This window comes from Moschus berezovskii, chromosome 15 (genome assembly GCF_049115385.1).
Source record: "Moschus berezovskii isolate FMDL1 chromosome 15, NW_MosBer_1.0, whole genome shotgun sequence".
Taxonomy (NCBI): domain Eukaryota; kingdom Metazoa; phylum Chordata; class Mammalia; order Artiodactyla; family Moschidae; genus Moschus; species Moschus berezovskii.
In genome coordinates, this window is record NC_142474.1 from 27,612,501 (window position 1) to 27,638,518 (window position 26,018).

Here is a 26,018-nt window from a genome sequence, read left to right on the forward strand (position 1 = left end):
GCTTTTGTGAGTGGGGCTCTGAGCAGGTCCTGGGGAGCAGAGCTGGAGGCGGGAGGGCAGCCCTTGTTGAGGAGCTTGGTTGACAGGAGCAGGGGCTTGGGCTCCCTTAAGCAAACATGGGGCAATTGTGAAAGGTTTCTTCCAGAATCTGAAGGCAGGAGACACAGCCACAGCCTTGCTATCTGGGTACTCGGGTGTCTGACTGTCCTTCTCTGCTCCTGGGTCAGGGTCTGTCGCTTTCTTCTTACCTTCTCCCTCCCTGCCCTTTACCTCTGTCCCTCCTTCTTATCACGCCCTCTTCTACCTCCCGTCCCCTCCTTCTCTTGAGTTCTCTCTGTTCCTTCCCTCCTTCCCTCTCTGTCTCCCCTCCCTTTCTTTCTGTCTCACTTATGATCTCTGCTCACCTCTGTGGGCGCTCCGACCAGCAAGGCAGAGCCAGGAATCCACACCAGACTAAAGGGTGGTGGTCAGAGCGGGGAGCCCAGCTAAGCAGAGGCCCCCCCAGGGCATCTCCTTCTGTAGCTTTGGCCACCCTGGCTGAAAGATCCCAGGACATGGAGACATTGACTTTTCAAGTTTTGGTACATGTTGTCTCATCACTGCTGGAAACAGGAGACACTACAGGTCTCAGGAAAAGCAGGCCCTTCACAAAGAGATGGTTGTTTTTAAGAATAAATCCTTACACTGCCTCTGCAGGCAGTGGGCATGAAGGTGACAGCGGATAGCAGAGCTCAGCAGCATTGCTCTAATCCCCGACCACCAGCGATAATATGATGAATTACCACTTGTCAGGAGCTGCCCAGCCCCAGGTACTCCCTGGAGCCCAGCCCCTCCCTGGAGCCCAGCCCTTGATCCCTGGACCAGCCCTTCTAGGGCGGGAACTCTGCCCTCAGCCCCAGATCCCAGTGTCTGCATACAGCAGGTGCTCAGCGAGTGCAGGTGACTGATCAAAGGAACAGTCAGGTGATGTGACCCCTTGGTCTGCCTCCTACCTCTTTCTCCATCTCTGGGAATGAATCAGAGCATTTAGTGGTGATGTGGTCACACAGATGAAATTTTGAGGCAAATAATACTGCCCTGTATTTTGTTACTATCTTCGTGATAATCCCCATTCCATCCATTGAAACATGAATCATTTGGAAATACACTGGCTAAGGCACCATTCCCCCGCTTTATTCTGGCTTCTGTGTAATTTGCTTAGAGACTTTCTGCCTGCATTGTGCTTGGACGCGATCAGACCTCAGCCCGTTTTGTCTCCCGTGACCCCTCCACGTCTTAAATTGTGGGTCCTAGGCGCCTGTGGTCGGCTCCTCTGGGTCCCACCCACCCCTCAGGGGTGAGGAGTCTGAGGACTGGATTAGGAGTGGGAGAGGACAGGAGGGTTACCTGCTGTGAACTTCTGCCTGGATCTCTTGTAGCTGAGTCTGCATTTTGGCGACTTGGTCTCAATTTCCTTTAGCGGGGAGATGGTTGCTTCAACATGTGGCCACTAGGCGGCAGCAGAGGGGGAGGGAGGACAGAGGAGCCTGGCGGGAGATCGTCCATGGGGTTAGTCCCACTGAGCACACACACGCATGGTGTTTAATACTTTTAAAATATGTTGCCTGTTTTTTAAACATCTCAAAATATGTCTCAACATTAAACTGAATCACTTAGCTGTACATCTGAAATTAGCACAATATTGTAAATCAACTGTGTGAGTGTTCAATTGCAAAGTCGTGTTTAACTCTTTTGCAACCCCGTGGACTGAAGCCTACCAGGCTCCTCTATCCATGGGATTTTCCAGGCAAGGATACTGGAGTGGGTTGCCATTTCCTTCTCCAGGAATCTTCCTGACCCAGGGATCAAACCTGCATCTCCTGCATTGGCAGGTGGATTCTTTACTGCTGAGCCACCAGGGAAGCCCAAATCAACTATACTTCAATTTATATATAAAAAAGAGGAATAAGCATATTAAAATATGATTGGGAACAACATGTGGGGCCCTGGGACTTGGCATCAGCCCAGATCTTATCCCAAGGAGAATGGGAGGGCCATGATCGGAAGATTCCCACAAGGAGAGGTGTAGATTGGAGGCAGATGCGAATGGGTGATGGGGAAGCAAAAGGAGGCTGTGGTGGTGGTCCAGGCTGAGCAGTGGATGTAGAGCTTGGGGAGTTCTTCCAGCTTCCACAAGAGGAAGTGTGGCTTCAGGATGTCAAGTTTGTCGTAGAGAGATAGGAAGGGGGCTTTCCGTGCCTGAGACCCTGCCAAGGGCCTATGGGCACTGCTGTCCGTTCAGCTCAGGGGTCCCAAGGATGGAGGGGAACTGATCAGGGATGTACCCATCTCCATCTCTGGGGGGAGGGAGCCAGGCACAGCATCTCAGATCGGAGATCTTCACCTGGCCGGGAGCCCTGTGTCCTCTCTGCTCACGGGCTCCTGTGTTTCAGCAAAGCCCCTCGTCTCTGACCCCAAAGACTTGTCTTCTTACTGGTTCTTCTCATGCTCCAGGCCAGGCCACACTCTTCCAAGGCTCTGGCGGGAAAAGTGCTGACCCTTCCCTCCGAGGACAGCTTTCCACGCCCACGGGCTCTCCTCATCTCACCACTGTCCACCGGCCTCTGCCCCCCAGCCGCGTCATTGAGGAGCTGCACAGGGCGCTGGCCACCAAGCACCGCCAGGACAGGTGAGGCCCCTCCCCTGGTGGGGGGACCTGTATGCCTGAACCCCCATCCAAGGCCAGCCTCACTGGGGGGAGTCACAGGGGTTGGGTCCAGGCTGGCCTCATAGCTCCGCTCTCACTGTCCTGGAATTCTCAGTTGTTGAGCAAGGCGCTTGCTTTTTCAGTTTTGCACCGGGCTCTGCAGCTGGTTGGTAGCTGGTCTCAGTGGCCACATCCTGAGAGGGATCGGGTGGGAACTGTACACATGAGTGTACAAAGCCCCTGCGTTTCCCCTGGAGGGTCCAGGGGCCCAGGGTCGAGGGAGAGCATCACACGAGAGGATTGAGAGGGAGAAGCAGCCGTTACATTGTCCGGGGAGTCTGATCGCGTCCCGTTTTCATCCGGCAAGAGCACAAGTAACCTGCCCGGAATCTAACTCTTACTCTTGACCTCACGTGCCTCATAGACTGAAGACTAGTGAGTCACTGGAGGGCAAAATAGATGCCAGAACACACATGTGGCTTGGCAGAAATATTGGACAAAGAAGATGCCCTGCTCGGTTCTTAGGAAATCCTTGATCTGCACGTTGGCTGCGCTGTCTCAGCAGGTTTCATTACATGCATGTCAGCATCATTCATAACAACACATTCTGAGCAGCCTTGGGCTGAAAGCCCTGTGAGCCTCTGGCACTTCTTGTCCTGAGTATCAGTTGCACACACTCAAGGGCCGTCTTTGCAAAGCCCGTTATAAGTCTTCAGGGCAACTTAAGGGTGTCCAGGTGACGGGGACAGTGTATAACCTGAGATGCATCTCTGATTCAGCTTCCAAGGCAGGGACAGCAAAGGGTCCCCGAAGAAACGTGTGGACGTCCGGCTGTCAAGGACGTGCAGCGTGGAGCGGGGCAAGGAGCGGGAGGAGGCCTGGAGCTTCGACGGGGCCTCTGACGGTAAGCGGACTGTGGCCAAGGAGTCTGAGGAGAATAAGGAGAACCTGATCCTGAATTCTGAACTCAAGGACGACCTGCTCTTGTATCAGGATGAAGAGGCCCTGAACGACTCCATCATCTCTGGTGAGCAGAGGGTGGGTCTCTTGGGGCGGGAGCCTCCTTCCAGAGGCGTGGAGCCCAAGCACAGGTTTGGGGGTTCTGCTGCTGCCAGAGCCAAGGGCACAGGGTGAAGGGCATGTGCCAGGGAGTCATGGAGAGAGATGCCCCATTGTATGTGAGCTGGGACCTGTGGCCTGGCTCAGGGCACAATTAGGAGGAACCCGAGGAAACTTGTTTGATTCTGATAGTCGCATATACATTTTCATGTGTATTTGAAGAAACAAAAGTGGCTCAGCCAGTGACTGAGAGCATCGATGCTTTGGATGATGTAGCAGGATGTCGTGTTGGTGGCACTTGGATTGCCAGCATTTGGAGGATGTAGCAGAGAATGTTAATAAGAAAGCAAGATGAGATGGAAGTGGGAGGAAGGGAGGGCAGGCTGATGCCAGTGGTCATCTCAGATCTACTGTAAACCCGGCAGTGTCTGCTTGTTCCGGACCATGTGTCCACCAGGTCCTTGGAGGTCTGTCTGTTCTCACAGTGTGTTCTCCAGGTTAGAATATTTGCTCTGTCTTATCCTTGAGGGTATGGGGGCTCAAGAGACAGAGCATCATAGGTCCCTTGTGATAATGGGTACTCAGTCCTGATGTGAGCTGTGCTGAGCGCCGTCTCTTGCAGGAGGGTCAAAAGTGACATGGCTGTAAGGCCTTTAGGGGAGGGTTATTATTCCTAAGTGAGGGGTTATTGTTCCTCTTGAAAGCACCTCATGGTGACAGTCACCACAGTCTGCAGGGAGTGCCTGGGGACCTGGTGCCAGTGTTGATGGGAAGCAGGGAAGGGTTGGTGTTGACTGTGACTTGGTTGGTGCTAAGGGGGTCAGGCGGGGGCAGCCGTGACCAGGTGGACAGACCAGGAGCCCCGGACTGGATACTGGCCTTGGCTGTCACCCCTCCTGTGACCTTGCATCCCTCTGGACCTTGTCCACTTTGGGTCTGGTGAAGCACTTCTGGGAGCACCAGCCGTAGTGTGTGTGTTGGGGGGCTGGGATGAAGCTCACATGTGGTTGGAAGTGGCTGACAGAAGTCAAACCAGGGTCTTCATGCCAGAAACCCAAAACCAAAGACCCTAGACATCTGAGAAAATGCTGAAGCCTGTGCTGTTTCCCAGACTTACCTGGTTCTGGGACTTTTTCCTTTAAACACCCATCAGCCTCCTACAGGACAGAGTGACATCTGAGAATGGCTGATGTACACAGGGATCAGGGTTGAAGCAGGTCCCTCAACCTCGGCAACACTGAGGGCTGGACGATCCTCTGTGTGGGCTACCCTGTACCTTGTACAGTGTTTGGAGCTTCCCTGGGCTCTGCCCACTGCTCTGGGCAAGGGGAGGATCCTTCCTGCCTCTTTGAGCTGCTGGGGGCTCCAGGTGGCCCTTGCCTTGTGGCTGCATCAGTCAGATCTCTGCCACCATCTTGCATCAGCTCTTGTGTGTCCTCTCCTTTCCTTATCATGGGATTTAGGGCCCATCTGGATAATCCTGGATGATCTCCTCATTTTAAGATCCCTACCTTAATTACATCTGCAAAAGCAAATTACATCCACCTCCCCCCCTGCCCAAATAAGGTCACGTTCCCAGGTTCTGGGTACACCAGTCCTTGGGGGTCACGGTCTACCTGGAGCAGCTGCTCCTGATGATGTAACATGCTCCTCTTCTCATGGATCCAGGGTCACCCCCAGGGCCTTTTACCCCCCACCCCTACAAACCCCATCATCAGGTCCTCAGCTGTGGGACCACCTGCCTTAGTTGGGACCTGCAGCCTGGGTGGGTTCCCATGTACCTCAGCCTCCTCCTCACTGATCAGATCAAACTCCCTCATCCTCCACTCTAAAGACAGCACTCTGACCCTTCCTTCAGCGCTCCGCACAGTTGCAGTTTTACCATGATTTTTGTGATTATCTATCTTCTGAAGTGAAGAGTTCATTGCTCAGTTGTGTCTGACTTTGCAACTCTTCGGACTGTAGCCCACCAGGCTCCTCTGTCCATGGGATTTTCCAAGCAAGAGTACTGGGGTGGGTTCCCTTCTCCAGGAGATCTTCCTGATCCAGGGATCAAACCTGGGTTTTCTGCATTGGAGGTGGATTCATTATTGTCTGAGCCTCCAGGGAAGCCTCTCTGTCTCTTCACAAATCTATCAGTTATTCAATTATTATGTGTTTCACTGCTGTCTATATGTGGTACCTCTCATCCACATACACCCAGTTCTAAGTAGGAGTGAGTGGGTAGCTGCTGGGTGAATGGCTTTGACTGCCGTCTGCCTATCCAATGATCCTCCAGCCCATGTGCCCTGAGCTCCAAGAGGTCCCCTGTGCACTCAGCACATCCCCTGGGGTCTCGGAGGTGTCTCTGACCTGACCGCTTCGGATCTGAGCTCTCAATCTTTGCCTCCAAACCCAGACTGCTCCCTGTCCCCATGAGCAGGGCCTCTGATCTTCCATGACCTGGGGCCATCTCACCACTTTTGACTTGGCACCTGACATTCATATGGCACTTCCTTGGAGATGTCAGGCCGATTCTCCTCTGTTGAGCTGCTCTGTCTTCTCTTGCCTGGATTCAGCCTCCCCCCGGCGCCCCTGCCTTTGCCATCACCCCTGTTCTAGCCCCTCCACACCGATGGACATCAGGCAATGTCACCCTTTGCTCACACCCCTCCAGGGGCTTCCTGAGGGTTTAATGCAGGTCCTCACCGAGACCCCTGTGGCCTGTCCCCATCACCTGGCTTGTCTCCTCCTGGTCCCCCGGGGACCTGGCCACACCCTCTACCTCCACATGCACCTACCAAAGGGCTCCCATTCTCACTGAGTAGGAGGTATGTGTAGCTCCACTGGGTTTAAAATACCACCTCCTCCAGGAAGGTGGCAGGCTTAAACAAGTGACTCTTCCCCACCACGGCTCTGCTGGCCCCTCCCTCTCCTTCTGTCCCTGAGTCCTCTCCCCACCAGCACGGATGCCTGAGGTCAGGGCTTCATCACGTAGAGGCTCCTGCCATGCCTGCAGCCCCACATGCTACACACACCATAAATGTCATGCGTGACTGGGTATTGGGATGGAAGGAGGTGGTGTCTATAGTCTCCTGTGGGGATCAGCCACTTTCCCCCTTCGAGGTTTCTCCCAGGGTGTGGGTCAAACCTGAGTCTCTTGTTGTTTGTCTCCAAAAACCAGTGTCCTTAACTGAACTTGGAGATTGACAGTAGTGATGGGAACAGGGAGGGTAGAACTCATTCTAGAAGCTCTGCTGATGTTAACATGCCCAGAGTCCCACCAGGCTGTGCTTGGGAAGGGCTGCGCTGATTATGTTTGCAAACCTGGGCAAAACTGCCCCTCCTGTGGGTACCAGCATTGGGGCTCAAGGTCAAAGGCTCACATCCAACCCTTTGAGCATCCATGGAGGGCTGGGACCATTGCACACAGTGAGGCATACCTGGAGAGCCTCACATCCAGAGAGGAGCCCTGACATCTGTGACTGAGGCCATGGTACACAGTCCGGGATCCCTGGACCCTGAAATCCAGTACAGAATGTGGGCTCTTCACATTTATTACGCTCTCATTTGTGTCCATAGCTCCTTCAGAGTTATGGATCTCTGGGACAAAATGCCTGGAGGGAGAAATTCCATATCGGTTCTGGGAAATCTACACATCTTACTTTTGGGGGGAAATGATTCACCATGGGAAAAACCCATGAACACATTCTGCTTTGCCCTGTAGGGCAGCAGCAAAGATCAGCTTTTCTTGGCTTCTCTCGAGTTCAAACCCCACTCCTAGGGTCACAGCTGGTATGTCATTTGTAGATCTCTGAGGTGCAGAAGTGGTGCTAGTGGTAAAGAAGCTGCCTGCCAATGCAGGAGACATAAAAGACACAGGTTCAATCCCTGGGTTGGGAAGATCCCCTGGAGGAGGAAATAGCAACCCATTCCAGTATTCTTGCTTGGAGAATCCTATGGACAGAAGAGCCTGGAGGGGCTACAGTTTATAGGCTCACAAAGAATCAGACACAGCTGAAGCGACTTAGGACTGACAGACGGAGGTGCAGAAGGAGAGAAGTGCCAGGTGGCGGCTTCATCAATTATTAATCACAGACACTGCACTCAATTCAGTTCAGTTCAGTCACTCAGTCGTGTCTGACTCTTTGCAACCCCATGGATTGCAGCATGCCTGGCCTCCCTGTCCGTCACCAACTCCCAGAGTTTACTCACTCATGTCCATTGAGTCGGTGATGCCATCCAACCATCTCATCCTCTGTCATCCCCCTTCTCCCGCCTTCAATCTTTCCCAGCATCAGGGTCTTTTCAAGTGAGTTAGCTTCATGTCAGGTGGCCAAAGTATTGGAGTTCCAGCTTCAACATCAGTCCTTCCAACGAACACCCAGGACTGATCTCCTTTAGGATGGACTGGTTGGATCTCCTTGCAGTCCAAGGGACTCTCAAGAGTCTTCTCCAACACCAAAGCATCAATTCTTTGGCACTCAGCTTTCTTTACAGTCGAACTCTCACATCCACACATGACTACTAGAAAACCATAGCCTTGACTAGATGGACCTTTGTTCGCAAAGTAATGTCTCTGCTTTTTAATATGCTGTTTAGGCTGGTCATAACTTTTCTTCCAAGAAGCAAGCATCTTTTAATTTCATGGCTGCAGTCACCATCTGCAGTGATTTTGGAGCCCCCCCAAAATAAAGTCTGTCACTATTGCCACTGTTTCCCCATCTATCTCCCATGAAGTGATGGGAGCAGATGCCATGATCTTAGTTTTCTGAATGTTGAGCTTTAAGCCAACTTTTTCACTTTCCTCTTTCACTTTCATCAAGTTCATCTTTAGTTCTTCCCTTTCTGCCATAAGGGTGGTGTCATCTGCATATCTGAGGTTATTGATATTTCCCCAGGCAATCTTGATTCCAGCTTGTGCTTCTTCCAGCCCAGCGTTTCTCATGATGTACTCTGCATATAAGTTAAATAAGCAAGGTGACAATATACAGCCTTGACATACTCCTTTTCCTATTTGGAACCAGTCTGTTGTTCGATGTCCAGTTCTAACTGTTGCTTCCTGACCTGCATACAGATTTCTCAAGAGGCAGGTTAAGTGGTCTGGTATTCCCATGTCTTTCAGAATGTTCCACAGTTTATTGTGATCCACACAGTCAAAGGCTTTGGCATAGTCAATAAAGCAGAAATAGATGTTTTTCTGGAACTCTTTTGCTTTCTCAATTATCCAACAGATGTTGGCAATTTGATCTCTGGTTTCTCTGCCTTTTCTAAAACCAACTTGAACATCTGGAAGTTCATGGTTCACGTTTTGCTGAAGCCTTGCTTGGAGAATTTTCTTTACTAGTGTGTGAGATGAGTGCAATTGTGTGGTAGTTTGAGCGTTCTTTGGCATTGCCCTTCTTTGGGATTGGAATGAAAACTGACCTTTTCCAGTCCTGTGGCCACTGCTGAGTTTTCCAAATTTGCCGGCATATTGAGTGCAGCACTTCAACAGCATCATCTTTTAGGATTTGAAATAGCTCAACTGGAATTCCATCACCTCCACTAGCTTTGTTTGTAGTGATGCTTCCTAAGGCCCACTTGACTTCACACTCCAGGATGTCTGGCTCTAGGTGAGTGATCACATTATCGTGATTATCTGAGTCATGAAGATCTTTTTGTACAGTTCTTCTGTGTATTCTTGCCACCTCTTCTTAATGTCTTCTGCTTCTGTTAGGTCTGTACCATGTCTGTTCTTTATTGAGCCCATCTGTGCATGAAATGTTCCCTGGTATCTCTAATGTTCTTGAAGAAACGGCACTGGTATTTATTTATCCTCATAACTTGGTGTCGATGGATCCTTTGCATGTGATGTCTGTCCAGTGTCACCGCTCCAGGAAGTGTTTGTTATCAAACATCTCATCCACCAGAATCCTCTAGTAGCATCTACATTAGGGCTTAATTCTTGAGGTGTTGGGGGCCCCGTCTGAGGCAGACCTGCCCCTGAATCAGCTGTCCTGGTTAGACTGTCCTGTTGGTTCTGGTTGAAGTGAAAAGTGTATTTGCTGTAGTCTGGGTCTGACCGTTGGATTTCCATGCAAGGCAAACACGGTGCCTTGACCAGTACAGAAAGATGTGTTATGGGCTGTGTGGTTAAGTCTCCTACCCTGTGTACATGCTCTCAAACGCGTTTTCACACATACCCGCCCGCATCCCTGATACCTTTATGGGCATGCGCAGTCAGCCCCAGAAAATGGCAGGAGACGCAGCATGTTCTCAGGTCCATCAAAGGTGACTTTTAGAAAAGATTTTGCTTTTTAGTCCCTGGTGATCTAGTGGTTAGGATTCAGTTCTGTCATCATCATGGGTCGGGTTCAATTCCTGGTAAGGGAAGCATTTGTTTGGGCTTCCCTGGTGGCTCAGCCAGTAAAGAATCTGCCTGCAATGCTGGAGACCTGGGTTCAATCTCTGGGTCTGGAAGTTCCCCTGGAGAAGGGAAGGGCAACCCACTCCAGTATTCTTGCCTGGAGAATCGCATGGACATAGGAGCCTGGCAAGCTACAGTCCATGGGATCACAAAGAGTCGGACATGGAGGAGTGACTAACCCAACAGCATGCTTTTTAGAGCAATTTTAGGTTCATCGCAAATTAAGAGTGAATAGTTTTCCCCTATCCCCTGCCCCATACCTGAACAGCCTCCCCACCCCGACCACATCATCAACACCCTCTCCAGAGTGGCAGCATTTGTTAAAACTGGTGAACCTACATTGACACATCACCCAAAGTCCATACTTTAATTGTGTGTGTGTGTGTGCTGTGATTTTGAACAAACGGACAATGGCGTGTCCATCTTTGTGGTATCAACAGAGAAGTTTCAGCACCTTGACAATCCTCTGTGCTCTGTCTCCTCATTCCTCCCTCTCCTCAACCCCTGGCAAGCACTCGTCTTTTTTCTGTCTCCATGGTTTTGCCTTTTCCAGAGTGTCACAGTTGGAATCACAGTAGGCAGTCTTTTCACATTGGCTTCTTTCACACAGTAATACACATTTTATGTTTCTGCCTTGTCATTTTGTGGCTGGATGACTCATTTAATTTTTTTACTTTTTTTCCCCTTATTTTTACTTTCCCCAGTTTTTTTGAGATATAATTGACAAATAACACTGTGTAAGTTAGGTGCACAGCATAATGTTCTTCACTTACCTACCTCCTGAAATGAATTTCACATAAGTGTAGTAAACATCTATCATCTCATATAGATACAAAATTAGAGGAAAAAAATTTTTTTCTTGTGATGAGAACTCTTAGGATTTACTCTTTTAAAAACTCATGTACACCCGGGGCGAATTCATGTCAATGTATGGCAAAACCAACCAATACAATATTGTAAAATAATTTGCCTCCAATAAAAAATAATTTAAAAAAAGCACCTCATATATAACAAACATCGATGTTAACTCTATTGCTCGTATTTATCATGTACATTGCATTCCTTATTTATCTTATAGCTGGAAATTTGTACCTTTTGACCACCTTCATCCAATTCCTCCTCCTTCCACGCCTTGCTGCTGGTGGCCTCAAGACTGATCTCTTTCTGTGAGTTTGCTTTTGAACCTACAACACTATGTGAGTTCCTGGTACACAACAGAGTGATTCAATATTTCTGTACATTTCAGAATGGTCTCCGTAAGTCTAGTTACCATCTATCACCGTACGAAGATATCGCTTAATTATTGGCCATATTTCCTATAGCGTACATTTCCTGCCTGTGACTCACTGATTTTTTAACTGGGAGTTTGTGCCTCCTCTTCTGCTGCACCTGTTTCTCTCCTTCTCACACCCTCGTTTCTTTTTCACACAGAATAATATTCCACTGTCTAGATGTACCACAGTTTATTTATCCTTTCACCTACTGAAGGAAGTCTTGGTTGCTTCTGAGTTTTGGCAACTATGAACAAAGCTGCTGTAAATATCTGTGTGTAGGTTTTTGTGTGGGTGTAAGTTTTCAGATCCTTTGGGTGAATACCAAAGTGTGCAGTTGTTGGATCATATGGTAAAGAGTTGTTGAGTTCTGTAGGAAACCACCAGTCTTCCAGGATGACTGTACCGTTTTCTGTTCCCACAAGCACTAGGAGAAAGTTCCTGTTGCTCCACATCCTGACCCGCGTTTGGTTGGTTGTTGGTGTCCCGGGTGTTGGCAATTCTAATAGATTTGTAGTGGTATCGCATTATTGTTTTAATTCACATTTCCCTAGTGGCACATGACATGGGGCATCTTTGGCAACCCACTCCAGCATGCTTGCCTGGAAAATCTCATGGGCAGAGGAGCCTGGTGGGCTACAGTCCATGGGGTCGCAAAGAGTCGGACAAGGCTGAGCAACTAACACACAGTGGCACATGAGATGTAACATCTTTTCATTTGTTGATTTGCCATCTGTATCCAAATGGTGAGGTGTCTGTTAAGGTTTTTGGCCCATTTTTTAATTGGGTGGTTTGTTTTCTTATTGTTGAATTTTAAGGGATTTTGGTATATTTTGGATGACATTTGTTTATCAGATATATTTTGAAAATGTTGTTTCCCAGTCCATAACTCTTCTCATCATACTCCTAAAACTGTCTGTAACAGAAGTTTCAACTTCATAAACTCCAAGTGATCAATTGGTTTATTCCTGGAAGTGTGCCTTTGCTCTTGTGTATCGAAAGGCATTGCCATACCTTAGGTCACCTCGGTTACTTCCTGTGTGATCTAGGATTTTTATCATGTAACAGTTTATATTTTGGTCTGTGACTCACTCAGAATTCATTTTTGTGAAGGGAGGAAGGTCTGTGTCTAGGTTCACCTTTTGTTTTCAGTTTTGTATATGGGTGTCCAGTTGTTCCAACACCATTTGTTGAAAAAGATTGTATAAGTCCATCTTTGTCTCTTGTTGCTTTTGTGACTTGAAGTCTATTTCCTCTGATATAAGTGTGGCTACATCCGCTTCCTTTTGACCGCTGTTTGCTTATAGGGTCATCTTCCATACCCTCACTTTGAACCTGTGTTCGTCTTTAAAGCTAGGCTGTGTCTCCTGGAGGCAGCATACAGCTGTCTTCTTGTTTTTCGTCTTTCTGACAAAGTGAAAGGCTTTGTTGGAAAGGGCCATTCGAGCGGTGAGCGGCAGGGCTGGGGAGTCCTGGAGAACTGCCTTTTGGGCCTTGCTTTTCCTCCAGTGAGTCAGTCTGCATCTTCTGATTGGTGAGTTCAATCCGTTTACATGGAGGGCGATTCCTGATAAAGGAGGACTTGGTGCTACCGTTTTGCCTCTGGTTTCTGGTAGCTGTGCATCACCACGGCTGCTCTTTCCTTGTGTTTCTGTTGTCTGGGGTTGGTGATTTTCCATGACACTTTGTTTTCTCTTTTTTACGCTTTGCGTCTCTGCTCTAGATTCACATTTTGTGCTCACCGTGCTTGTATCAATCGTGTAGATACAATAGTCTCTTCCGCTGGTGACATTCCCGTCTCCTTTGGCCTATATGCTTTCTGTCCTTTTCTTCTTCCCCGTTTATGTTTCGTATTATTCCTTTTTATATTCAAGTTTGTTACCAAATTGAAGGTCGTTATTTTGGGGCTTCCCTGGTGACTCAGACCGTAAAGAATCTGTCGGTAATGCAGGAGACCCAGGTTCAATCCCTGGGTTGGGAAGATCCCCTGGAGGAGGATTCATTCCAGTCTTCTTGCCCGCAGAATCCCATGGACAGAGGAATCTGGCAGGTTACAGTCCATGGGGTCGCAGAGGCAGACACGATTCAGCAACTAACACTTTCGCATGGTTATTTTTACTAATTTTTTCCTCTTTTAACCTTTATGCTGTGTGTGCTTAGTTGCTCAGTTGTGTCTGACGTTTTGTGACCCCATGGACTGTAGCCCGCCAGGCTCCTCTGTCCATGGGATTCTCCAGGAAAGAATACTGGAGTGTGTTGCCATGCCCTCCTCCAGGGGATCTTCCCAACCCAGGGATCAAACCCAGGTCTCCTGCGTTGCAGGTGGATTCTTTCCCATCTGAGCCACCTAAAAACCCACTCTGATATAGAATTGCAGTTTCTGACTCTGCCTGTTGCCATGTTGCTCACACAGGTGTGTGCTGTCCCCTCTTTGCTTCAGGTGGAAGAGTTCCTTTCAGCATTTCCTGTAAGGCAGGTCCAGAGCAGGTCTGACTCCTTCAGCCTTTGTGTGTCTGGGAAAGCATTTACTTCTCCTCTCTATCTGAATGATAACTTTTCTGGATAGAATCTTGGGGGACAGTCCCTCTCTTTCAGTATTTTGAGGAGGCCAGGCCACTCCCTTGGCCTGTAGGGTTCCACTGGCAGCCTGATGGGGTTCTTTAGTAGGTCACTTTTCATTTTCTTTGGGATACCTTGAAAATTCTTTGTTATTGACTTTCGACAGTTTTAATACAGTGTGTCTTGGAGAAGGAAGGTCTCTTTTGAGGTAATTAGGTGTTCCCTTAGCTTCATGGACTTGTCTCTTCTGCTCCTTACCCAGGTCTGGGGTGTTCTCAGCTATTATTTCTTTTTAGAATTTTATTTATTTTTGGCTCTGCTGGGTCTTCATAGTTGCATCGAGCAGGAGCCACTCTCTAGTTACAGTATGTGGGCATCTCATTGAGGTGATTTCTCTTGTTGTGGAGCACAGACTGTAGGTACACAGGCTTCAGTAGTTGCTGTCACAGACTCAGTAAGTTGTAGTGGATGGGTTTATTTGCTCCGCCGGAGGTGGAATCTTCCTGGACCGGGGATCGAACCCACACCCCCTGCGTTGGCAGGTGGATTCTTAATCACTGGGCCACCAGGGAAGTCCTCAGCTATTATTTCTTTAAATAAAATCTTGCCTGCTCACTCTCCTAATGTTCCTCCTAAAAGAGTCATAATAATGTTCTTTTAGAATTTCCTCATTTTTTGAAATATTCTTCCCGCTCCTCTGGGCTTCCATTATGACTCAACTGGTAAAGAATCCACCTGCAATGCAGGAGACCTGGGTTCAGTCCCTGGGTTGGGGAGAGCCCCTGGAGAAGGGAATGGCAACCCACTCCAGTATCCAGTAGAGAATTCCAGACCGTATAGTCCATGGAGTCACAAAGAGTCGGCCACGACTGAGTGACTTTTGCTTTCTTTCACTTTCTCTCCTCCTCTAGAGGACCCGACTCGTTTCTGGATTCCCATCTCTAAGCTCACTAATTCTCTCTTGCCTGTCGTCTCCTCTCTCTCCAGTGCATTGCACTTGCGTTTTCTATCTTGTTTGTTGAATTTTTCAGCTCCATAATTTTTTTCCTTTTTAGAATTTCAATCTCTCTGGTACAGTATTCCGTCTGTTCTCTAATTTTGTTCCTGAGCTTGTTGAACTGCCTTGCTGAGCTTTCTTGTAGCTCATTGCTTTTCTCCGTGACAGCTGTTTTGAATCCTCTATTGATTGGATCACAGTATTCCATGACTTGAAGTTTGGTTTCTGGAGAATTGTCGTGTTTTTTTTGTTTGTTTGTTTGTTTTTTGTTTTGTGGAGCAACGTTACTGTGGTTCTCCGTGGCACTTGATGAGTTGTTCCTCTGCCACTGCATTTGAAGCTTTGAACAACTTTGTTCTCTAAGTAAAGCTTTTTAATTTTTTTTAAACTTGATTCTAACAATTCAATAGACTTCCCTGGTGGCTCAGCAGTAAAGAATCTGCCTGCCAATGCAGGAGACGTGGGCTCCATCCCTGGGTCAGGAAGATTCCCTGGAGAAGGAAATGGCAACCCACTCCAGTCTTCTGCCTGGAAAATCCCATTGACAGAGGAGCCTGGCGGGCTACAGTCCATGGGGTTGCAGAAGAGTGGGACATGAGTTAGCCAGGTGAGAAGTAAGAAGCTTTTCTTTCCTTTTCCAGTAGGTGGTGCTATAGCACACGTTTCTGGCTTCTCTTACCTGCACTACCTCTGGCCTTGGTTGAGAATCAGCACTTTGCACCCTCCACCTAATGCCCTTGTTGCCTCTGCTTGTGTGTCCGGGGTCTTGGTACCTTGTTGCTTCTGGTCACCACCCAGGACACAGATGACGGACACTTCCACTGTGTCCAGGGTCTCCTGAGTCACAGGCTCCACTGTGGCAGGGGGAGCCGGGGTCCTGAGTAACTCTGGTGTGTCTGGGGTCTTGGGGTTTATGTGCATTGCTGCTGCAGGTTGGGGGGGCATTTATGGGCACTTCTGTGATCAGAGGGATGAGGTCCCTGGCCCTGCCTCCACTGCCATCTATTTCCCTGTGGCCGTAGGCACTACTGTGGCCAGGAGGCTGGAGTTGTGTCCTCCCTTCAATCTTTCCCAGCATCTTTTCCAATGAGTCGGCTCTTCACTTCAGGTGGCCACAGTAGTAGAGCTTCAGCTTCAGTATCAAAGCTGAAGCTTTGATTTCAGCTTCATTCATCTTCCAATGAATATTCAGGGTTGATTTCCTTTAGGATTGACTGACTGATCTTGCAGTCCTAGGGACTCTCAAGAGTCTTCTCCAACACCACAGTTCAAAAGCATCAATTCTTTGGTGCTCAGCCTTCTTTATAGTCCAGCTCTCACATTCATAGATGACTACTGGAAAAACCATAGCTTTCACTATATGGACCTTTGTTGGCAGAGTAATACCTCTGCTTTTTAAAATGCAGTCTAGGTTGGTCATAGCTTTTCTTCCAAGGAGCAAGCATCTTTTAATTTCATGGCTTGAATTTCATGACGCCATTCTTTACTAGTTTTTAAAGTCATAAATGGGTGGTATTGGGTCTGTCAGATGCTTTTTCTGCATCAGTTAATTTGATCATGTGATTATTAGTTCTTAGCCTATTGATGTGATTCCTTATACCAACTGACTTGCAAAAGCTGTCCCAGCCTTGCATATCTGGTAAAAAATTTACATTTGGTTGTGGTGTGTAATTCTTTACACATTTTTGGATTCAGTCTTGCTAATATTTTAGGGATTTTTGCATCTGTGTTCATGAGAGATTCTGATATTTGATTTTCTTTTCCTGTGACATCTTTGGTTTTGGTGTTAGGGTATTGCTGGCCTCATAGAATGAGTTAGGAAGTAACCCCTCTGCTTCTAAACTGTGAAATTGATTGTAGAGAACTGATGTAACACTTCCTCACAAGTTTGGTAGAATTCACAAGTCAACCCCTCTGGGCCTGGTGCTTTCTGTTTCAGAAGATTATTGTTTATTGATTTGTTTTATTTAGTAGAGGCTTGTTCAGATGATCGATTTCTTGTGTGAGTTTTGGCAGATTGTCTTCTAGGAATTGGTCCATTTCATCTAGGTTATCCAATTTATGGGCACAAAATTGTTTGTAGTATTCCTTTAATATCTTTTTAACAACCATATTATCTATACTAATAATATACTATTATCTATACTAGATAATACATACATATATAGATAATAGTATAGATAATATTCTATTGTTTATACTAATAGTCCCTCTTTTATTTCTGACTATTAGCAATTAGTGTCCTTTACCTTTTTTTCTTAATCTGGCTAGATGCTTATTGATTTTATTTATCTTTTCAAAGAACCAGCTTTTGGTTTTATTGATTTTTCCATGTTGTTCTATTTTTAGTTTTCCTGATTTCTGCTCTAACTCTTACCATGTCTTCTGCTTACTTTGGATTTAATGAACATGTCTTACTTTTATCATGAGCAAACCAATAAGGATGGGTATTTTTTAGAAAAGCCCTCATTCCTGCTTTGGGGGAGTTCTCAGTCTCACAAACACACAGGTAGGCAGGAGTAATACAGCTTAACACAGCCTGCAGCAGAGGAGCTGATGCCTGGGCTGAGAACAGGTTCGGTGGTAGGAAGACATCAGGAGGAGGACCAGAGGCTGTTTCATAGGGTTTTGAGGTAGGAGTAGGAGTTTGCCAGGCTAGTGAAGTCTCAGAGATACAGCAGAGGTGGGCGCACTTAGGAAACTAAAGCTGGCGTGGACCACCTGGAGCCCAGAGGCGTCCAGTCTGGAGAGTCTTTGTTGGTGTGGGCGTGGGGTTGATGTGAGAATCTCCTCCATCAGTGTTTTACAGTTTCCTCGGTAATCTGAGAAGGCTGATAATGCCAGCCATGGTGTCACCAGTCAATATTGCTAATGGTGAAAAATATCACTTCTGAGTGGTACATTGCATCTGTTTGGGGAAGAGGACTTCCTTATGGTTCACTGGGTAAAGAGACAACCTGCAGTTTAGGAGACACAGGAGACCTGGGTTCAATCCTTGAGCCAGGAAGATCCCCTGGAGAAGGAAATGGCAACCTACTCCAGTATTCTTGCCTGGGAAATCCCATGAACAGAGGAGCCTGGTGAGCTGTACAGTCCATGGAGTCTCAAAGAGTCAGATACAACTGAGCAACTAAGCACACATCTGTTTGGGGAAGAATGTAAATAAAACCCGAGGTTCTGAGTGCAGTGATTTTTGAGGGGGCCCAGCAGCACAGCCCAGGCAACAGCCACAGAGAGGCAGGCCCCGGTGCAGCTCAAGGGCAGCTCCCACACCTGCCTGATCGTCAGCTGAGCTGTGCCACCTGTTGGGGGAGGAGCTCCTGGGGAGCCATGTGACCTGCTTTGAGGACTTTCCCAGTGGGAGCCCTGGGGCTGCCCTGTGTCCTGAGCAGACATGTGTAGTCTGTGATAGTCTTAGGATTCCAAATGTTTGTTGTTGTTCAGTCGCTCAGTCATGTCTGACTCTCTGCAACCCCAAGGACTGTAGCCCTCCAGGTTCCTCTGTCCATGGGATTTCCCAGGAAAGAATACTGGAGTAGGTTGCCATTTCCTCCTGCAGGGTATCTTCCCGGCCCAGGGATCAAACTCACATCTCCTTCATTGCAAGCAGTCTCCTGCATTGGCAGGTGGATTCTTTACCACTGAGCCACCAGGGAAGGCCATCCAAATGTTTACTTGAACCTAAACAGAACCCCCAAGATAGGTTCTAGAACTGAAGACACTCAGGGGCAGGACTTTACCCTGGAAACAAGGGACCTAGCAAATCATTCTCAGTGAGGCTGTGACCAGATGAGCGTTTAGAACCAATTGTCTAAAGAGAGGGTCACCAAGTTTTCTGTTGGTGCCTCCGAGGAGCATGCATATACACACACACGCGCTCACATTGCATTTGTTTGCTAATTCATTATGTATTATATTTATTTTCTTTTATTTATTTATAAACTATACATGAGTTGCACCCTACTAATGTATTACAAACATTATAAAATGTACACAAAAGTAGTAATGAAGGAAAGATGACAAGAAATAACCATTGTGTAAATATTTTTATTTTCTACCACCACCTGACCTCCTGAACCTTTAAAGTGAGGCCCAGAGATCAGCATTTCATAAAGAACATAGATGGGGTGGGGGTGAGGTGGTTAGTGATTCTGGTGTACTTTGTCCAAAATCCATCCTTGATTGCTGTTGTCGTTCAGTCTCTTGGTCACATCCCCATGGACTGCAGCACGTCAGGCTTCCCTGTCCTTCACGGTCTCATGGAGTTTGCCCAAGTTCATGTCCATTGAATTGGTGATACTATCCAGCCATCTCATCCTTGATAGGTCCACCCTCAAATAAAAGCTAAAATTTGCTACAGTGTCTTATACAAAAATCTGCTTTGTTGATTATTGGACAAGCATTGCATGCCCCAGCTCTGGGTTCCTGGGTATTCTCAGGGAAAACTGGAGCACCCGAGGGAGCTCGTGGCTACTCTGAAAGCTGACATGAAGGCAAAGAGGAGGAAGAGGGCCATGTCTGGATGAGAAATCCTGACACATCGAGTTGGACAATGTGATGATACAGGGACATCACCGTGGGGACTGGCAGGGCCAGGCACTTGTGATCTTGCCTGAACTGAAGGAAAGGGTGGCCCTTTTTGCAGACTCTGACATCCTTTCACCCGGGACACAGCTGGTGAAAAGTGAAAGCTAAAGTGTGTTATGTTATCTGAATCCTATTTTAAATGTGGTGGAGGGTATGTTGAACAGCCCCTGGCAGTAAATCCTCTGGTGTGAAGAGTCACCTGCAGCCTGATAAGGTGAGAACTTGCCTGTCCTCACGAGGATGAATGCACAGAACACCACTGGTCACTGCTCCTGCTTGGCCTGGGGCTCTGGGTTTGGCGTTACCTGTAAACTGGCCATTCCCCACATGCACACCAGGTGGCGCTGCAGAAAGTCACTGGGATGCAGGATGCTCCCAAGACCAGCATCCCGGAATGCTTGGTCACCAGCTTTGGGACAAGCAGGTGGGCTGTTTGTGGTGGGGCCTGTGAGACTCTGGTGGTTCTTGCCAAAAGCACCAAGCAGCAGAGTTGTGTGTGGGACTCACAGACTCAGTGATAATCTGATACAACAGAGCTCCTATTGTATCAACAACCAACCCAAACTAGACTGCAGACTCCACAGAACTCTGGGGATGTGGAATTATAGTGATGCAAAGAATTATCCACTGAAATTGCAGTACTAGCTCACATTTGAAATTCAATCTTGTCGTTGGATGACAGGGGAAACAGAGTGAGCCCCAAAACCAACTGTCCACTTTCTACCTGGAGCATCTTCCTAGGGTGGAGGGTGCAAGGAGGTGACCTCCAAGCAGAGTGGTGGTCACATTGATATGGGAAACAAATCACAGTTCTGTGGTGCTGAAGCAGCTGGAGTTTGTAGGACAGGGTCCTGAAAAAGGGGGGTATGTGAAGGGGCCCCTCAAGTTCATGAGGAAATTCAGCCAGCCAAGGGCAGACAGAATTCCTCAGGACTTAGCAGAGATCACCTGTAGGAGCAAGGAAGGTGTGTGATCCTGGAGGCTGGGGATGCTGGGATCAGTCCAAACTACAGAGAGATTTCAGTAAGCACCATGGACCATCTTTTAAAACCCTAGAAAGGCCAAACCTCAGAGTAAGGCGTGTGCTGTGGAGTAGACAAGCATGTTCAAATCTGAAATAGACCTGCCGTTGTTGCAAACATGTTCAGAGCCTCAGAGAACAGGATGAATGAACAGATGGAGAATCTTCACAGAGAGACAGACACTGTAAAAGAGAACCAAATGCAAATTCTAGAATTAAAAAGTATAATATCTGAACCAAAAAATCCGTAGCAGCTTTAAGACGGCCCCACAGCATCCATGCTTGCGCCAAGGCAGGTGTGAGGGCTTCTCACTGGGCCCCCTGTAGCTCGTGGTGGGTAGGGGGACATTCATGCCTTCCTCCTCCCACTCACGTGGTCTGAGGCTTCCTCCCCACCCCCCGCCCCCCAGGATCACCAGTCTGGAGATGCAGTTTATTGGGCAAAGGGCTGCATTAGTGGTGTGGGGATAAGCATCTTTGTAGCTAAGGGTGTGTACGTCTCCGTGAGTATGTCCTTAGGATAAATTCTGAAATGTGACTAATTGAGAAAAAGATCTCGTGTTGAGTTTATTTTCAACTCCTCAGCCTTCTGTTCATATTTATACATGACCCCATTTACGTTCCTCCCTCTTCTCAGGATGGTACTCAAGACTGGGATTCTGGGAGGAATAGCGAGGAGACGATCCAGGGTGGATGGGGGAGAGGAGTGTCTGTCTAAACCTAAAATACTCAGCAGCTTTGGCTCAGGAACGCTTGCCTTCCCAGAAATGGAGCTGATGGGAATATTCATTCATGCGCAGGGAAACACAGAAATGAGGGCAGTCCCTGAAGCTTTGCTTAAAAGAGCCAGAATAAGCACTAGCCTAGATATCCATTCACAGGGGAGCTGGATCAACAAGTAATGGGATCAGGGGACATCCATACTTGGGGAGTATCTGGAGCCATTGAAGGGAGAGGGTTGGGTGAGGTCGTCCTGCTTTAGAATCAGATGTGTGAGCGAGCCAGCCTTTGCTGTGCTGTGTGTGATGCGATCCCACTTCTGTGAAACAGTTAAATGGGGGTGTCAGTTGTTAATGGCAGACAAATTAGGTCTGGAAGCAAGTCCCACAAAACATCCATAGTGGTTTCTGTTGGAGATGAGATGTGGGCGGGGGAAGGGGATCCTTTCCTCTAACTGATGCTGTTGGGCTTTGGTTGCTTGCACTATTCTCACAGCTGAGTGAGAGATCAGGCTTCTTTGAGCCAGAAGACAGCCTGCCTGAGCTCTGCCTGGGACAGTGCCCACCTCCATGAACTTAACCAGTAAGACACCAGGTAGAGCCCGGGGGGGCCAGTCTGCTCTGATAGAGTCGGCGCCCCATAAATCAAAGGGTGATCTGATAGTATATTTTTTCTTTTCTGAATTTTGTTAATTTGGCAAATGACATGGGTTGCTTTTCAAATGTTAAACCACCTTGCCTCCCAGGTGGTCATTTTTTATCAATTGTTGGATGTGATTTGCTTTTTGTTCAGAATGTTACATTATTGTTCATGAGGGCCATTAGTCTTTTAGTTCAGTTCAGTTGCTCAGTCGTGACCGACTCTTTGCGACCCCATGAATCACAGCACGCCAGGCCTCCCTGTCCATCACCAACTCCTGGAGTTCACTCAAACTCATGTCCATCGAGCTGGTGATGCCATCCAGCCATCTCATTCTCTGTCGTCCCCTTCTTCTCCCACCCCCAATCCCTCCCAGCATCAGTCTTTTCCAGTGAGTCAACTCTTCGCATGAGGTGGCCAAAGTATTGGAGTTTCAGCTTTAGCATCAGTCCTTCCAATGAACACCCAGGATCGATCTCGTTTAGAATGGACTGGTTGGATATCCTTGCAGTCCAAGGAACTCTCAAGAGTCTTCTCTAGCACCACAGTTCAAAAGCATCAATTCTTCAGCAATCAGCTTTCTTCAAAGTCCAACTCTCACATCCATACGTGACCACTGGAAAAACCATAGCCTTGACTAGACGGACCTTTGTTGGCAAAGTAATGTCTCTGCTTTTTAATATACTATCTAGGTTGCTCATAACTTTCCTTCCAAAGAGTAAGCGTCTTTTAATTTCATGGCTACAATCAGCATCCTCAGTGATTTTGGCTTTAGTAGCCTTTATTAGGGTATCTTTCTTAGTTTTGACTTCTCTAAATTCTAGGCTTATAGCATGAGTGTTTCCATCTATCCTTCTTTTCAGTGTTCTGAAATATTTTGTATAGAATTAGAATTATTTACTTCTTACATGTTTCACAGTGTTTGTCAACGCATGCATCTGGGGCTGCAGGTGTGTTTTTTTTTTTTCTAAATGGGAGAAGGTTTTAAAGTAGAAATTGAGAAGGGGAGGGCGGGACAAAGTGCGAGAGCAGCGCCGACATCTACACACGACCCCGTGGAGACAGACAGCTGGGGGAAGCTGCTGCGTGGCACAGGGAGCCCAGCCTGGCTCTGAGACGACCCAGAGGGGAGGGACGGGGCCGCTGAGTGAAGTCTAAGCGAAAAGGGATATATGCATCCATAAAGCTGATTCACTTCTTTGTGCAGCAGAAACTAACACAACACTGTAAAGCAATTATACACCAATAAAAACAAACAAAATCAAAAAAAAAAATAAAGTAGAAATTGTGTTTATTTAATAGATACAGATCTAGTCCGGTTATATGTATCTTCCTAAGTGAGTCTTGATGGTTTGTGTTTAGGTGATATTGCCCCTCTAATTTCTGACACTGATAATCTGTGTGTGTGTGTCTGTATGTGTCTGTCTGTGTGTCTTTCTCTTCCCTTCTCACTCTTATCTCCCCACTTCCCCTGAGAAGTCTGCCTAGAGTTTAATTGGTTTTATTGCTCTTCTCAAAGCATTCAGTTCAGTTCAGTTCAGTCGCTCAGTCGTGTCTGACTCTTTGCGAAAAGCATTAGCTTTATTGTTTTCCTATTTTCTGTTTCATCAGTTTCTGTTCCAATCTTTATTATTTCTTTCTTCTACATCCTTGGTTTTAATTTGCTCTTTTTCTAGTTTCTTAAGATAGAATCAGGGATCATTGATTTGGGCCTTTTATTCTCTTCAAATATAGGCATTTAATGCTGTAAATTGCCCCCAATATCACTTGGACATGCTGTATTTATTTTTACTCAAAATACTTCCTAATCTTCCTTGTGATACCTTCTTGGGACTGTAGGTAGTTCAGAATTTTAAAATTTAGTTTCCAAATATTTGGGTATATTTCTTGAGATCTGGTGCTGGGAAATGTTGGGGGTGGGAGGAGAAGGGGACGACAGAAAATGAGATGACTGGATGGCATCACCGACTCTGTGGACATGAATTTGAGTGAACTCCGGGAGTTGGCGATGGACAGGGAGGCCTGGCGTGCTGTGATTCATGGGGTCGCAGAGAGTTGGACACGACTGAGTGACTGAACTGAACTGAACTAGAGATCTTTTGATTATTAATTTTCAATTTAATTCCACTCTGGCCAAAGAATGTACTTTGTATGACTTGAGGACTTTTCAATTTACTGAGACTTGCTTTATGGCCCAGAGGATGTATGGTCTGTCTTGGTAAATATTGCTTGTGCTCTTGATAAGAATGTGTATTCTTCTGTTGTGGTAGAGTGTTTCTATAAATCTTAATTGGATCAGATTTGTTGATACAGTGTTGATCACATCTTCCATCATTCTTACACATTTTCTATCTAGTTCTGTCAATTACTCAGAGGTCTGAAATCGCCAACTATAACTGTAGACTTATGTATTTCTTCTCTCAGTTCTATTGGTTTTTGCTTCATATATTTGAACCTCTTATAACAGGGTCATAAATATTTAGGATTGTTTTGTCTTTCTGATAAGCTGTCTCTCTGTCATTTGGGATGATCCTATTTATCCCTGAGAAGCCTCTTTGCTTTGGAATCTCCCTTGTCTGATATTAATGGACCCCTTCAACTTTCTCTTGATTAATCTTAGAATGGTACTTTTTCCCTTTATAATTTTCATCTCTTGGCATCTTTTTATTTATTAAAATTTTTATTGCAGTATAGTTGCTTTCCATGAATTTGAGCAAACTCCAGGGATGGTGGAGGAAGCCTGGCGTGCTACAGTCCGTGGGGTCACAAAGAGTCAGACACAACTTAGTGACTGAACAACCACAACAGTAGTTGCTTTAAAATGTTGTGTTAGTTCCCACGGTACAGCAGAGTGAATCATCTACATGTATGCATATGTCCCCTCTGTGTTTTGAATTTCCTTCCCATTAGGGTCACCGCAGACCCAGAGCAGAGTTTCCTGTGCTGCACAGTAGGTTCTTACTAGTTGTGTATCTTATGCATGGTGTGTATCTGTCAAAGTCAATTCAGCCCACAGCCCCTTTCCCCCTTGGTATCCGTATGTTCCTTCTCTGTGTCTGTGTCTCTGTTTCTGCTTTGTGAAGAAGATTGTCTATATCAGTTTTTGCATATTCCACATGTATGTATTAATATATATGATATTTATTTTTCATGTTTTTATTTAAATGCATGTTTTGTAGGCAGCATGTAGTTTGTGCTTACTTTTTTGTTCTTCCCGAGAATTTTTGCCTTTAGTTAAGCGATTCAAAGACTCAGACAGTAAAAAATCTGCCTGAAAGCAGTTCAGGAGACTTAAGTGCGATCCCTGGGTTGGGAAGATCCTGTGAGGAGGGAATGGCAACCCACTCCAGTATTCTTGCCATTCTTGCCAGCATGGACAGAGGAGCCTGGAGGGCTACAGTCTGTGGGGTTGCACAGAGTCGGACGTGATCACTTTCGCTTTCAAGCTCTTCAGACTGTTTACATTTCACAGGTCCATTGATTTCACCGGGTTTAAATCTACTCTTTAGTTTTGCAGATCTCCAGCCTCTCTCTGTGCTGCTCCCCCTTCCCACCCCTACCCTGCAGACTCTCACTCTCTCCGTCTCCTTGGTCTTCAGGCTTCGTTGTCTTCATTTAGGGGCTTTCCAGGCTCTTCTGGTGCCTCTCCCTGGTCCATGACCTCAAGACCTAGTCAGCTGGGTGATCATAGAACTCACTTTTTGGTTCCCATCTCAAGGTCGCTATCCTTCCCAGTGTCATGAAAACCACTGTTTCATATATTTTGATTTTTGTTTACTTGTGGGTGGGAAATTCAGCATGTATTACTCCATCTTGGTCAGAAGTAGAATTCAAAATCATCACTTTTCCTTTGGAGCCCTGGATAAATTTTCATGGCACATGCTTCCATGGAACAAATTGTGTTCTTATATGACAAATCCCCCGGAGGGAATCCTTCCTACAGGATGCAGCCCCAGTGCTGCTTCCTCTAGAAATCCTTCCTTGATCTTGAGTAAGTCCCCTTCCTTGTGTGGCCTGTTTTCTCTTGCCTGTACTGTGGAACTCAGCAGACATTTCCTGAGTTTGTGCAAGAAACGAAATGAGAAAGGCAG

The 26,018-nt window shown here is 47.0% G+C and overlaps 1 protein-coding gene across 1 annotated transcript in view; it reads left to right on the forward strand.

Annotated features, from left to right (window-relative positions):
- The window catches only part of PHACTR3 (phosphatase and actin regulator 3), a 193,252-nt gene that overhangs the window by 123,295 nt on the left and 43,939 nt on the right, over positions 1-26,018 (forward strand). The window contains exons 6-7 of the mRNA XM_088844394.1: positions 2,494-2,668; positions 3,466-3,713. Of these exons, the coding sequence (XP_088700520.1) occupies positions 2,494-2,668; positions 3,466-3,713 (423 nt within the window). The remainder of the gene's footprint in view (positions 1-2,493; positions 2,669-3,465; positions 3,714-26,018) is intronic.